This window comes from Neovison vison, chromosome 2, assembly GCF_020171115.1.
Source record: "Neovison vison isolate M4711 chromosome 2, ASM_NN_V1, whole genome shotgun sequence".
Taxonomy (NCBI): Eukaryota; Metazoa; Chordata; class Mammalia; order Carnivora; family Mustelidae; genus Neogale; species Neogale vison.
In genome coordinates this window covers 174,386,615-174,402,930 of record NC_058092.1, presented here as the reverse complement: position 1 = coordinate 174,402,930, position 16,316 = coordinate 174,386,615, and the positions used below count along the sequence as shown (strand labels likewise).

Sequence of the window (16,316 nt, the reverse complement as noted above, 5' to 3'; positions counted from 1 at the left end):
TGTGTTTATGATATTATCTAGAAAGTTTAGCATTCTGGAGTTCTTCTAAATTAATGCACTGATTGCATCGTGGATGTCCAGTGTAGTTATTTCTTTGGATGCAGTGTAGCTAATGGCGTGTGTGTGTGTGTGTGTGTGTGTGTGTGTGTGTTGAAAGGAGAGAGAGAGACAGAGAGAGAGAGAGAGATTGGGAAGAGAATGCTTGCATACTTGGGGATTGGAATTCATAAAAACTATGTGTTCCTTAGGTTTCAGACTGACTTAAATTTCTTTCCTATTATAGGAGTAAGGCATGTTTATTTTAAAAAATGTAGATGAGCCCCCAAAAGGAAAAAAGAAATGACATCTTAGAGTTAGTCACTGTTAAGATTTTGGTATCTCAATCTGTATGTGTGTGTATTCATACATATGTTTGTTTTTACAAAAATGAGCCAATGCTATAAATATTCTAGAAATTATGTTTTCGGATATATCTATTTATTCAATACCCTTCTATAATATTTTTAATGTGAAAATTTTTATGGCCTGGTTACATTGTCTCTCTTGAACATTAGATTTTTCATTATTTTTCTCTTTATTCTGTAATCTTGTAGCAACTGACTGATAGAAAAATGTTTCTTAAATTGCAAATTACTTATTGGCCCCCTTCCCCAACTATAGTCTGCAGAGTGTGTTTTGTTTGTGCTTGCCTGCCCTGAGACCCACTTCCAGCTGAAGAGCACTCCGGTGTGATGCCTGCTGACAACTCCTCTACTTTAGCTGTTTCTTCTTGTAGGAGACAGAGCATGTGGTACCCAGCCAGCCAGAGTGTCGGGGGAGAACAGGAACGCCAGCTCACGAGAGTCCGCAAAACCACTCCTTCAGGTGCCAAGAAACAGTACGAGTTCAACAAAGGTGGGTCTTCTGTCGTCAGAAATTGTACTGTGCCTGGTATTGCTTTCCCAGAAAATGCTGATGCTGTGCTTGCCGCTCCCACACAAGGCAAGGCTTTCTGATTTAGACTGGCATTCCTTACAAGTCACAGAAGCGGCTTAAAGCAGCTGTGAGAGTATCATTGAGTCTGAGTTGAGGAGAAATGTAACTAACCTACAGTTTCTGCCTTCATTTTGGAGATAATCAGCCTTCGGCTTGGAGAGAAGAGGAGAGAGTCTTGGAGAAAGAAATGCTGATTTCATTTGTCCTCTTTTATTCCATGCTGGAGATGATTAGGTTTTCCTCTGTGATAATGATAATTAGGGATGACAGTGTAGACATCAAGCCAATTTCTTTTCACAGATTATCTCATTTAGCCTTTGCCTCTTCTTCACAAAGTGAGTACTAATAGCCCCATTTTATGGAGGAGAAGCCTGAGGCTGGGACTCACTGAGGCACTGGCCTGATGTTGCACAAGTGAAAAAGTCGAGCCAGACTTTGAGCCTATAAACGTTTGATTACAGAATAGCAGGTGTGGCTTCCGTGCGGATCCCAGTAGTGTCCTTGAGGCACTTGAAGCAGCCCCGGGGCTGGGCTCTCTGGTCTGCTAGACCCGCTGGAGACAGCCCGGGGTCCAGGGCGAGGACGGAGGTGCAAAGCTGTCTGCAGCACGGTTGGCATGGCATTCTGATGGGAGCCCAGCATTGCAGCTGTCTGTGGAAAGTCTCTTCTGGAAATAAACAGAAGAAAGAATTCAGCTGCGAGTTGTGTCAGCTGTCTTTGTAGGATCATGTGTACAGCATAATCATAGCCTTCAGTCAGTGGGAAGGGAGCACTGTGCTTCCAAGCATGACCTTTAGAATTTTTTTTTTTATGGCAGCACAGCCTAAATGAATCAACAACTACAGAGAAGTTGGCTGCTCTGTAATTTTGCTTTAAAATATTCAACATACTAAATTTAGAATCAAAGAGCCCCAAAAGGTTGGAGGGGTCCCAAAACCAAGGTGACCTGCTATCCAGCCAGATTAATAGGTTTCTTGTATCACCCTTCTCACAAGCTGCCACCTCTTTTCTGTTTATTCTTATGTGACTTCAGGTCAGGTAAGACTCAGCCTTGTCATTTCTCTGCTGCTTGGGGCATTCTCCTTCCTATTTGAAGCCTTATTATAATGAAGCTCTTTCAGACTGACTAAAGCCAATTTTGTGCAGTGACCCTGTTTCCCTTCCACCTCATTGGTGACTGACTGCCTTTCTCAGCAAGAACAGGCCAACTATATACCCATGCATAGTTCAAAAGAATAACACAAAACAAAATAAACGAACAAAAAACCTAAATCATTCTTGTGTATGGAATGTACGGCAGCCCTTTGGGGTGGGTATTCCACAGAGGCTAATCAGGAAAAACATCAACAATTAGACTTCTCAAAGATACTTGATGTTTGATAACTTTAGACCACTTTATATCTCACCTACAGTGGGGAAAGTAAGTGGTAATACTACTGTTATCAGAGGGCAAGTCAGAAGTTTAATAGGATTCTGTGATAAGAATCATTTACATATGGTTAGTAAGAGCTAAAAGTATTGGATTAGAATAGTTTGTGGGGTTTTTTTTTCTAAGATTTTATTTATTTATTTGACAGATAGAGATCACAAGCAGGTAGAGTGGCAGGCAGAGGCAGAGAGAGAAGCAGGCTCCCTGCCGAGCAAGAAGCCCCATGAGGGACTCAATCCCAGGACCCTGGGGTCATGATCTGAGCTGAAGGCAGCAGCTTACCCGACTGACCCACCCAGGCATCCCTGAATTAGAATAGTTTTGATGAGGAAATATACTGTGCAGCAATTCTTGTATTTGGGGATGGGAAGTTACAGTTGAATTTGGATTCTCAGACCTAGGGTACCTTTTCTCAGAAAAACAGAGATGTACATATATACAAGTTTGTAACACCTTAGGAGGTTCCTTGATCTCCTCTGCATGTCAGTGAAAGGAACCAAATACCGACAGGGTCCCCAGGCAGCCTTCCTGGTGAAATCAGGTTTGTCTCTTCCCAAAACATTGGCCACTTCTACATCTTAACAAACCTCCATAGGACCCCAAATACCTTGTCCTTTTCTTCCTTTCCCTTCTAGCCTCCAGGTTCCACCTTGATGGGACCTAGGTTTATTGGCTAGCACCATTCCAGAATATTCTGTACCCCATTGTTGGAAAATCATAGGATCTGGAATTAAGGATCTGATCAGAAGCAGTGTCTGATACTATTAAGTTTAGTATTTAGATTGGGCTGGTAACCTTTAAACTAGACTTATTTCTCACAGCCATGGTGGCATCACCTAGGGACATTCTAATGAAACTTAAAAAAAAAAAATCTCAAAATGTTACAAGGATTGTGAAACTTGAACTGGTGAAATGAGATCTGAGGCTAAAAACAACTTTGAGTCAGGTAGCTCACATTCCTGATAACATTTCCCTTCCCTTTTAAGCCAGCATATGGCCAGGTTCAGGCATATGGTGCCCAAAAAGATCTTGATAGAGACATGATACTGTAACAGGATGCTCCAGACCTAGTTTTGGCTCAAAGCGAGAGAAGAAGCCAGGATAAATCTCTGCGGTTATAAAATGCCACCTTCTTGGGGGTGGGGAGAGAATTTTATTTGCATAATGAATACTTTGAAAAAGGGAGGAAAGATCTTTTTGCTACCAAGGGGTCACATGTCACTTCAATGAGACTCAAAGTTAGTCTTCAGAGAATGAATCCATCCTTGTAGAAATGAGATTTTGGAGCTCATTGTGTTATGGAGTGGGAACTGATCTTTGCATGTACGCCAAGGAGAAATAGTTTCCTACCTTCAGCTCTCAGATCATGTTGTATCTTCAGCTCTTTCTAGCATAAGGAGCCTCTCTCTGTATCTGTGGATGGGCTTCAAGGAGGTTTATGAGTGTTTTTCCCGAAGTCTGAGTGCATATGTATTCTATTGGTTTTCTGTTGCTACTGTAACAAGTGACCACAAATCTGTGGTTTAAAACAACCCACATTTATAAACTTATAGTTCTGTAGATATCCAACATGGGTCTCCTTGGGCTAAAATAAAGGTATCAGTAGGCCTATAATTCCTTTCTGCAGTCTCTAGGAGGAGAATCCATCTATTTCCTTGCCTTTTCCAGGTTCCAGAGGCTGCTTGCCATATACCTCTTCTTCCACTGCAAAACTAGCAACATTACATCTCTGAGCATTCTTCCATACATTTCCCTCTAACCATGGCCAAGAGAGAGTTTCTCATTTTAAGGACTCATGGGACTAGATGGGGCTGACTCAGGTAATACACAATAATCTCCTCATCTCAAGGTCTTTTACTTGATCGTATCTTCAGAAGCCCTTTTATCATGTAAGAGTAACATGTGGAGTGAGACAAAAAATTAGGACACAGGGAGCTTGGTGTGTGTGTGTGTGTGTGGTGGGAGGGAGGGATTACTCTGCCTGATACATAAAAGTTTGGTTTTCCATTGAAAATCTCTACAACATTCATCAGAATCTCATGCGGTACTCATGACCCCCCAAAAGTCCTATCCTAACCTTTTTCTACCTTCCAGTTTGCTTGTTCTTCAACAGAGCCAGCCTCGGACACTGATCTCACCCCCTCCATCCTCTTTCACCGCATCCTTGCTTCTGTTTGCCATGTCCTCTCTGTCCTTATATGCTATTCCTTATACAGTGCCCCACAGGCAGAGAACTCAAGTTTAGTGTCCTATGGTTTATCTAGTGTGGAGATACACTTGCCTTGTACTAGTTTTAAAAAAATATATATTTTTAAGGGCTTTTATTTGTTTATTTGACAGAGATTACAAGTAGGCAGAAAGGCAGACAGAGAGAGAGGAAGCAGGCTCCCCGCCGAGCAGAGAGCCTGATGTGGGGCTCCATCCCAGGACCCTGAGATCATGACCTGAGCCAAAGGCAGAGGCTTTAACCCACTGAGCCACCCATGTGCCCCTGTTTTAAAAATATTTTGAGACGATATTTAAAATTCAGAAATTTTGTGGATTTGGGAGACGTTTCTTGAAAAACTAAAGATAGGATAACTTATGGGCTATATTCCCAAGAGGCAATGATTAGCTGGAGCTGAGGAGCAGGTGTCCATTTTTCCACAACTCCCACCTGGATCTGCCCCCTTATTTATGCTCTTTGCTGGCTCCTACAGGCATTTGATTTATAATGCCTGCTTTAATCATTTTCTTCCCAGCGACTGCTCATCCTAGGTACTCTAGCTGCCTGGAGCTAAGCCCTAATAAGGCGATGTCTGATAATGTCCTTTCCAAGATGATGTATTTACATTTTAACTTGGGTTTTCTTTGCATCTGCATGGAGGGGCTGCGTGTTACCCTACTCTGGCACGCTTTTCAGTACCTGGAGCTTTTTCAAAACACTTATAATTATGGAACTGCATTTGGTTAGAGCAAGAATGAAGCCTTAGCAATTATTTAATACAACCCTCTCATTTTCTAGTTTGACACCCAGTGAGGCTGTGATTTGCTTAAGCCCTGGCTCCCCTTTTAACAGAATCAGGACAAATGCCATCAATCTGTTCAGAGCAGTCACTTGATGAATATGCATCAGTTTGATTGATTTTTTTTTCTTTTTTTTTTTTTTGGTGTAGCTACAGCCAGTGCTGATCCTAGGAACCCTCCTAAATGGCAAAGGAGGATTTATGAATGTAAAAGAATACTAATGAAGCTGGGGATTTCTTACCCAGCTAAGTAAATTTACTTTTGAGAGTGATTAACTCACTTGTGTTTAAAATATTGTATTAAAATTTATGACAGCATTAAATTTTTAATGTCATTAAAGACCTTGCCTGTATAAACAGGAGCTATTCTATATAGCATTGTGTCACCACTAATTAAGTTGGTGGTTACATTGGCAAATGGGAGTTTATTAGCCTCTTCATCTGGAAGTTCCCAGTTAGAGGGGGTTCAGGATTGGTGTGTTAGCAAGAATAATGGCCTTTGATGGATTTGACTATTTTCATGATGTTCCAGAAGAAAGAAAAAGCTTTGTTGTTTTATGGAAAGAGGAAGTTTTGTTGGCAGTAACTTTTCCATGGGGAATAAATCCTTTCAGCTTTTGTTTTTGAGATAGACAACTTGTCTGTATTTTAATAGCTAATGGTTTCTTATTTTAAGTATTTTTCATAGCAGTAAGCAGAGTCTTAATGAGCTCTGCTGAAAAGAGAAAGAGTACGAGAATGAGCACCCTGAGGTTTTTAATAACATAGTAGACAAGATGTGCCTTCTTTGACTGTACCAGACAGAAGCTCTACTTGATGCCAATATGCTGTTATTAGTGTGCTCTCAGCATTCCTCCCCTCCCTCCCCCCTCCCCTCTCCTTCCCTCTCCTCTACTCCCCTCCCCTCTCCTTTCAGTCTCTGTGTGTCTCCTTCTCTCTTCTCTTCTCTTCTTCTCTTTCTTTCTTTCTTTCAATTGTGCAGGGGGAGGACAATGCATGAGGTATATATTAAAAAAAAATTAGTTTGCCTTGACAATATTTTGAGACTCCCTGCTATACAGTTGGGTGAAGAATGGGCTCTGAAATGCTTACTTTGCCTATATTGCATGGGAAGGGAGCCATATAGTGAGGGCTTTTCTTCATCCCCCAGTCCTGCCTCCATCCCCATGGGCTCCTAAATGGTCTGCTAGAATGGAAAGAACATTCAGATTAAGAAATGCAGAGTCTTATCTCATGTCTCTCAGGTGACCTTGGTCACTTCATGCAAATCCCTCAGTCCCCTCCTCTAACACAAGTTTGGGTCAGATGATTTCTCTTCCCTCTTCTGACTCTAATTCTAAAAATGCTCAACATTCTAGATGTTTAAAGGATTTGATGTGGAAAGATTTTAGCTTAATAAAACAAGCTCTTGCAGTCACAGATAAAAATAATTCCTCCTCTATGCTACAGAGCACAAAAATATCCTCTACCAAATCACCAGTCCCTTGAACTGATTGACAAAGAGCCCACACTTGATTATTCTGGGAATGAAACCCTCCTTTATTATTACTATTATTTTTTGAGACTGCCCTTGGTTACTTTATAAATTGTTAGCACTTTCACAAGGCAATGATTAGGCGTAAAGATAATAGGGAAACGGTCTCTCATTAATAATAATAGTAAATGGGACATGATTATATTAGGAAATATTTTTAAAAATCCAAGGAAACAAAAATTTCTTATAATCCTACTGCCCCAACATAAGCATGGTTATCCATTTTAGTGTATGTTTTTGTATTGTTGCTATTGTTTTATGTTTTTATTTAATTCCAGTTAGTTAAATAGAGTGTTATATTAGTTTCAGGTATACTATTTAGTAGTTCAATACTTTCATATATAACCCTGTCTTCATCACTAGTGCTCTCCTTATATTGCTGCTGTTGTTTTAATGTGGCATAAAAAAGTTGTGTATGAAAGGGGCTTCCTGATACATTCGGGTTGGATTCACTTCAAGCAGGCTCCAGAGAATAAAGCTAGACCAGAATGCATTCTGCAATCTGACTCTACAATCTTTATACGTAAATTGAATAATAAAGTAATGGGGTAATTATTACCAACCTCAGCTTCATGTATGGCTAAGGAGAGCAAATTTGATTTTTTGTAACAAATACTCTAACATATAATTTTTTACAAGGAACATATTTTACAAACTTTGGTATCAAAGGCTTGTGTTAGAAATACTATTTCTAGGGGGCGCCTGGGTGGCTCAGTGGGTTAAGCCTCTGCCTTCGGCTCAGGTCATGATCCCAGGGTTCTGGGATCTCTGCTTGACAGGGAGCCTGCTTCCTCCTCTCTCTCTCTCTCTCTGCCTGCTTGTGATCTCTCTCTGTCAAATAAATAAATAAATAAATAAATAAATAAATAAATAAAAGAAATACTATTTCTAGGATATGGAGCAAAAAATTTGTCCTTAATATCTCAAAATCTTAGAAAACTTCTTGGTCTAACTCGGACTAGATTTAAGAGACAAATTTCAATAGTGATTATAGGAGACAGAGTGTGCATATAAACTTAAAATCTAATTTAAAACTGACCCGGGGCACCTGGGTGGCTCAGTGGGTTAAGCCGCTCCCTTCGGCTTGGATCATGATCTCAGGGTCCTGAGATTGAGTCCCACATCGGGCTCTCTGCTCAGCAGGAAGCCTGCTTCCCTCTCTCTCTCTCTGCCTGCCTCTCCATCTACTTGTGATTTCTCTCTGTCAAATAAATAAATAAAATCTTTAAAAAAAAAAACAAAAAAAAAAACCTGACCAGCTGGTTAGACATTGAGTGTTCTTGAAGCCACAGGAATGAGGCTGTTTTTCAACTTACTCTTTATCTTCCCAATGAGGCAATGGCTACTCCAGTGTTTCTGTCATAGTATTCATCTACAGGATTATCTCTTTTCAAGACTAATGTGCAATACTAAACACACACACACACACACACAAACACATCCATATCCACACATAGCTCTCACTCACACTTTTTTCTATTTTTTTAATCTTTAACCAACTTATTTAATTTGTATGTATAAATTATTTTCATATAAATGAAATCTTAGACATTTCTGTGTAACTAGTTTGTCCTACTTAATATTGTATTTTTTCCACATCATAAAATATTCTAAAATATTTATGACTATAAAATATTCCATTCTGTGACTATACCATCCCTTATGTAATAAATTCCAGATTAGGGTGTATTTTGACTACTTCTGTTATTTATATTTATAAATATTGCTGTAGTAAGAATTGTTTAAAATATTTTTATGTACTTCCGTTTTAGTTTTTTTGGTTTGTGCTTAAGGGTAAAGCTGTGTAGGCACGGGATTTGAAATGATAAACCAAAAAGAGACATGGGATATAAGTTTTTCAATTATCTGATCATGAAGGCAGATAGGAATAAAATGGATAATTGATAATTTTGAGAGAATTAGATAGAAGGTCATGTGGTTATATTTCTGCATGTGGCGGCATCCTAGGATAGTGGTGGAATGTTCAAGACAGCTCAATCCAATCCCCTTCTCCATACTTGTATAATCTAGATATTTCTGTTTCACCCACTAGCCCTTATGGTTTTCTAGTTTAGATTGTGCTTGGCGCCTCTGGCGCAAACAATCCCAGAGACCATTAGGAAGGCATGCCGGGTGTGGAACAATTCTTTGATGTGTGGAACTACCCTGCATACCTCAGGGACTCTGGAATCTTTTGTTGTAGCCTGAAGAATGTCAGTAGTCTCTGCCAGCCTCTGTACCAATCACAAATAGCCCCTAAATTTCCTAAATGTATTCTAGAGGGCATACCACCACCCCCTTGAGAAACATCAATCGTCATGATGGATATTTAAAGCTGTTTTATGAGAGTCTTTATTAACGTGGGTATGTGTTCATGATTTATTTATACATGGAGAAGAAAGCAATTATATAACAGAATTACAAGGTGATCTTATTTTTGCTTAACATATAATTATATACAGAAACTTATACTGGAAGGACACAAATCAATATTTTATTGGTGGTTATTTTCAGGTGGCATGATTAAGGGTGGTGATTTAAAAAATATTCTTTTTGCTTTCCAAATTTCCCCCCAGTGAGTTCCTCTTAAGTTTGTAACTGGGAAAATTATTTATAAATGAAAAAAAAGCAGTACATACTGTTCAGGATATAGAACCATAAATAAAATTGTTGCAGTCACTGCAATCATATTAGGTAATCAAATTAGGTAATTTTATTTTCTATTTCTTTGAACTGTTTTATCTCAGTCGGAGATAGATAGGAAAATTAGAGGAGAACAGATTTTTTACTATTAGTATTATTTTTGTTAACTAGAAGAAACTTAAAAGACATTTGCAGTGGTACTTGTGGCTTTTATGGTTTGGGTTAGTTGGAATCAGAAAGCGAATATTAAATGTGATTTTTATGGGGTCAGATGACACTTAAAATCAGAACTTGTATCTTAGACACCTCTTGTTTGATTGTCTTATTCTGTGGACAAAAGTAAAAGAAAGTCTCTTTTTATACCCTTCCAGCTGTGCAAGTCTTTTAGCGTTCCCCTAGCATAGAGTTCTAATCAAGAGAACCCCTATGACTTTGCAGATACCAGGGGCAAAAGAAATAGCAGGGCCCATTTAAATGGAAATAGGTTCTACGAACAGAAACTTGAGAGGTGGAAACAGGAATAAACCTGTATGTCAGGAGGTTTTCAAACAATGCCTTGAATTAACACCAGTACAAGAAAACATCTTAGGCCACGCTGAGCTTACTGAATAAATCCAGATACACATAACAGAGCGCTTGGGGTGTGCATGTGGAGTGCCAGTTCCCTAGGGAAAGGAAGATTGTTGTCAGAAGTAGGTTAGAGATAGAAAGTGCTGGGAAGATAAAATCACTACACTGCTGGAGTAACATGGGGGCCTGGGAAGAACTTGGAACTGATGGGAGAAGAGAGCTGAGAACCAGCTTTAAGGTAACTGCCAAAAAGTGTCTGGTGTGCCTGGTCAAACTTGAATGAGATGAACACAGGTGAGAATCAGCCTCCTCTGACCTATCTTTCTGATCATTAACTCACCCTTGCCCCTCAGACCAACTCTAATCCAGGTTCTGTTCATTTGTGCCAAGACCACACTGGTAAGGACAGGGTCATGTTGTAGGTATGTATGGCATTTGTTGTTTGCTTTAAGAAGGAATGATAATGAGAATCCTAACTAGCATAAGGAATAGCAGGTGTAGAGTGCTCGCTTATTCAAGACACAGGCAAGGGCCATAAGGCTAGAGAGACTGAACTGCAGAGAGAATGTATTGCATGGTATCAAAAAGGTTGGAGTGCCCAGATAGCACAGGGCCTTGTTGCCGGGGTATGGATCTTGGATTTTGTTGAAGTTGAGGGAAGCCACTGGAGATTATCAACAGGAGAATGACATGCTCAGATTTACATCTTTAAAGACCACTCTAGGTGGTGTGTGTTGTGGGGACGCAGGGAGACAGTGGAGGTCAGGCATCATACATGTGGGGGATGATTGTGACAGTGACAGCCGAAGAGGGAAGAGGAGAGGTGGAGATTATAGACTCGTATCTTCTTTTTGGAAGAGGAAAAAAGCCTTTACTAGGGCACAGGTAGGATTTAGGCTTATTTAATATTAATGCTTACTTAAGTCCTCTGTGCCTTAAATTCTTTTGTTCTTAGAACTATCCTGATTCATAATTTAAAAGCTAGAATGTTAGAAGGCCAAGTATCAGATGTAATATCACAGTGCCCAATGCAATGAGAACTTAATATTCATCAACTATTTACCTGCCATTCAAATTAGCCACCCCCCACAATTATTTGTGATCTCCTGTCCTCTCCACTTTATCTGTCCCTAAACTAAATCTTCATTGTATGATTTTTTTTTTTTTTTCTGTCCCTGACTCAGAAAGATAGGTATTGTGTTTACTCTGGACTTGCTTACATTAGATTTCTCCATAAAGCAGAACCTCATAGAAAGCCTTGGGTACAGGGAGGTGATCCCAGAAAGCAGGAAGTGGGGGGAAGAGGAAGAGCTGACAGCTGGGGTGTAGCTGAGGTTACCACTTTTGGCAGTTGGAGATCGGTCCTCTGAGGACTCTGTGAGGAACCTTGTAAAGAGTCCTCAGATGTATCCCTTTGAAAGCGGGGGGGCTACAGTATTTATTCACACACTCCCCTCTTTGCTGGCTGAGGGTTGTTCTCAGAGGAGGTAATTCTCCCACACTTCCAGGCTGAGGGATTGAACTCTGCCTCACAAAACTCGTGAGGCAGAAAAGTGAAGAGGCTTAGCAGGTACTAAAAGGGGAGTGATTTGAGTGAGCAGAACTGTCCATGGCGCTGAAGCATCTGCTGTGACCACTGTGCCTCCTGAGCTGACCACTCTCTGGCACAGGAAGCACAGGCGTCTCATAATTACTTGCTAAATGAATAGAAAAAAATGAGATATGCAAGGAAGTGCTTCGTGTCCAGCTCAGCAAACCTATCATTATTAATAATAACGTATTAGTACTTCCACTCCTAATGGATTCTGTGTCTTCAATATCCCTTCCCAAACTCTTCTTTCTGACTCATGGGGTGTTTCTGAACCACACCCATGGCAGCCCAGCCTCCTTTCTTCTCCCAGTCCTGGCGCTGGCCTCATGGGTCTTACTGCCCACCCATTCTCTGGGTATTGGCATTGTTCTGGCTATTTCTGGGCTCTGCTCCGACCCACCAAGGTGAGGAGCGGTATCTATTCCAGTTCAGCCGGGCTGATCTGTGTTCAGTGTTTCTCATTGTCTCCAGGGACATAACTCTTCTAGCTTTTGGAATGTGTGCCCTGGGAGGCCAGGCCAGGAACACCCAGGGAACTGCTGAACTTATAGAAGTCCCTCTCATCTGTGCTCTTTAGCCACTGGTAGCCTTCCAGGTTGCTGCACCTGGACTTTTAGGATAATATTTCCCAATTAGGAATCCCCTGAATCACTTGTTAAACACATGTGGCCAGTGCACTCCTTTGGAAATTCAGTTTCAGTAATGATGGGGCCCAGGAATGTTTTTAAGGACACTGATTGGTTGTAATTTTCAGAGGAGCATAAAGGGAGGTAGAGCTTGGGTTCTAGTAACTACTAGCAGGGCATATTGTTAGAAATTAGCATTCTGCCTCTAGTCATAACCTCCTGCTCCCCTTCGTTTACCTGGACAAGTACATCCATGGATTGAAAAGTCAGTTCATGAACATCTATTGACTTCTGGTTCTGTTTTCAGTTAGCAATCTCTTTGTGTCAGGGGTCATTTCAAATTCAGTGCCTTGGTTTCTTTACCTTTGAAGGTGGCTGCCTAGTATTCAATCTTTACCTTTGAAGGTGGCTGCCGAGTATTCAATTCAATTCAATGGCACAGAAATTTGGTTAGAAGAAAAACACCAATAAGAGAATGTCTTTAATATAGCTTAGACTCCCTAGAGAACAGAATTTTTTATTTACTGGTATTGAGGGTTGCTATTGTTGCTAATAATATTACTGGAATTTATTGGCATCGTGTCCATGTCTGCATATGGAGCTATTGTTTGTACATAAAGAATGTTTTGCTCAGCTGGTTGTCCTCTTGGGATATACCTTTTGTTTTCAAAAGTGTTTTAGGAAACAATAGTCATACAGTCAGCCAGCAGTCATCCGGGTATACATTAGTGTATCCCATGCTGCTTTCTGAACAGAGGCTCAGTTTAATGCAGTGGAATATCTTGAACTCTTTTTTTTTTTTTTTTAATTTATTTTTTATTTATTTTTGGCATAACAGTATTCATTATTTTTTCACCACCCAGTGCTCCATGCAAGCCGTGCCCTCTATAATACCCACCACCTGGTACCCCAACCTCCCACCCACCCACCAATTCAAACCCCTCAGATTGTTTTACTCTTAAGAGTGATTCAAGGTTCAACTTGGTTTGGCCTTAAAGTTCTGATTCTGTATAAAGCACTCTGAAGAGTGTACTGGCTTCTCTCCTTTTACTCTTTTTGCCCAGGTTTTCGTACATGTGGGCTAAAACACCGCTTACTATTCTACAGCAGGTCTCTTCAGGGAAGAAATGGATCTGCTTGTAGGCATGAGAATAACCCCATCCTGCTGTCCTGCTGGCATGTTGTAGATGGAGGAAAGAGCATGAGTTTTATCATAATCATCATATACACTTAGGAATATACCAGAGTTGGCAGCTGTCCGTAACCCTGGGATGAATGCTTTATTCATTTTTTTAAGAGATTTATTTATTTATTTTAGAGAAAGGAAGAGAGAGCATGAGCAGGAAGAGCAGAGGGAGAGAAGAAAGAGTCTCAAACAGACTCCTGAGCATGGAGCCCAACTCAGGGCTCAATCTCATGACCCTGAGATCATGACATGAGCCAAAATCAAGTTAGTCGCTTGACTGACTGCACCACCCAGGTGCCCCTTCACCCAGGGTGAAAACTCTATTAACAAACATATGAGTGCCTACTCCATGCCAAATGTCACCATTAGCCATAGATAAAAATAATAAGCAAGACTCACAAGGTCCCTGCTCCATAAAGTGTCATAAGAGAGAGGAAGAGACAATCAGGTAATTATACATATACATGGTTAAGGACTATGTTATGGAGCAAATAAGGAATTATAATACAACAAGAACATGGGACACCTGGTTGGCTTAGTCCATTAAGTGTCTGCCTTTGGCTCAGGTCATGATCCCAGGGTCCTGGGATTGAGTCCTGCACCGGGCTTCTTGCTCAGCAGGGAGCCTGCTTCTCCCTCTGCCTGCCTCTCCTCCTGCTTGTGGTCTCTTTTCCTCTCTCTCTCTCTCTGGAAAATAAATTTTAAAAATCTTAAAAAAAAAAGAACATATAAAGGGGAGACTTGATTGTGAGGTACCTGGTATCTATAGGATGAATGTATTAATTAGGAGAGAAAGTGGATAGGGAATGGCATTATGGGCACAGGAACAGCATATATAAAGGCCTGAGGTGGGAATGACCATGGTGCATACAAGAAACTATAAGAATGTCAGTGTAGTAGGAGCAGAGAGGGGAATGGTATGAATTGAGGTTGAAGAGGTGCACAGATGCTAAATCCTGTAGGGTGTCCCAGGATACTTTAAATATATTGGTTTTTAAGTGCCATGTGCAGAAGGATAGTGACAAGTGATTGTGTGGAAAATGGTTTGAGAGTGTAGAGTGGAAGTAGGGGGATCATGGAGGCAGTCCAAATGACAGATTATAGTAATTTGACTTGAGGTCGTAGTGGTGGAGGTAGAGGTAAGGGGACAAATGCAAAATTACTGGGGATGAAAAATTGAAGGACTTCATAATACAATGGGTATTGAGCTTTAGGGAGAGGAAAGTGTCAGAATAACTCTGGCACTGGATAGAGGGGGAAATTTTTCACTGAGATAGGGAACACATTCATCTGCAAATTTAATTATCGATGATTGAAATATTGATACAAATTTAAAAATCCTATGCTAAAATATTGCTTCTTCACAAATTATTACATCTGTGATCTGACATTATCCTTAGGCCATGAAAAATATCTTAACGCTTTGTTCATCTTGCTATTTTGAATTCCAGTACATGTTCTGAGGGAAGACCACTGAAGGATGATCCTACATATTGGCTTGGCATATGCTTTAGGGTTCCAGCAATGTGGGAACACCAAAAAATTTGGAAAAGATCCTCTTTAATGGGTTGTCCACAACTTTGCAGTCACTACATCCAGGAGAAGATCTTTTAATATCAGTGCACAATTAAGTTTTCTATTTTTCTGCCAGAAGTGCTTTTAATTTGAATTATATCATGGTGGCAATACTAGAGGTGGCAGGGGTTGTGGTAGTGATGTGGCAGTCAGTCCTGGGGGTTGTGGTGGTGACAATACTGATGATGGTTGTAGTGGTGATGATGACAGTGGTAGCTGTGGTGACAGTGATGGTGGTAACAATGGTAGTGGTGGTGAGAACAGTAAGAGTGGCAGTGATATCAATGGGAGTGGCAGATACAGTAGTGATCACAGTGACAGTGGAGGTGATGATGGCAGTGGTGGTAACAATTGCAGTGGCAGCGGGGGTGACTATGGTGGTGGTGGTGATGACAGTGGCAGTGGCAGTGATGGTAGTGGTGGTGGCACCACAATCGTGGTCATGATGATGATGGCAGTGGCAACAACAATGGTGATGATGATGACAGTAGTGGTGGTGACAATGACAGTGGTGGTGGTGACAGTGTTGGTGAGGACAATGACATTGATGGTATTCATGGTGACAATGACCATAGTGGTGGTGGTGGTGATGACAATTCTGGTGGTGGTGATGATACTGCTGATGGTGGTGGTGATGACAGTGATGGTAATGGTGGTGATGACAGTGCTTGTGGTGGTGACAACGGGCTGGTGGTGGTGATGACAGTGTGGGTGATGGTGATGATGGTGCTCATGGTAGTGATGACAATGCTGGTGGTGGTGGTGATGACAGCGATGATGGTGGTGGTGACAGTATTGGTGGTGGTGGTGACAGTGCTGGTTACGGTGGTGATCTTCAGAGGCATGATACTCTCGTCAGTGCTGAGACCCATAATCACGCTCTGTGGAACACAGTCTGCATTTCTTGTTGCCTGGACCAGAGGACAAGGCTGTGATGGAGCTGGAAGAGTGCTCTGACAGGCCTACCCATAGCAGAGATGTGCATGGTTCCTTTTCTATTGTTACTTTGGATGAAGGGAAGCAAGAGAATTGGAGGGAACATTTCAGTGTGACCCAGAATTTATGTTTAGGCCAGTTTTCAGACAGGACTGTAAATGGTTCAAGCAGTATCTTTAAAGATCTTTAAAAAAAAAGAATTTGAGATACCTAGATACTGTTCCATTTCTCTTTTCATTGCTAAAT

The 16,316-nt window shown here is 40.9% G+C and overlaps 1 protein-coding gene across 5 annotated transcripts in view; it reads left to right on the top strand.

Moving 5' to 3' along the window:
• The window catches only part of FAM13C (family with sequence similarity 13 member C), a 143,939-nt gene that overhangs the window by 51,372 nt on the left and 76,251 nt on the right, over nucleotides 1-16,316 (top strand). For all 5 annotated transcript variants that reach the window (XM_044239543.1, XM_044239540.1, XM_044239539.1 and 2 more), the window contains one exon: nucleotides 776-894. In XM_044239543.1, coding sequence (XP_044095478.1) covers nucleotides 776-894 — 119 coding nt within the window. The remainder of the gene's footprint in view (nucleotides 1-775; nucleotides 895-16,316) is intronic.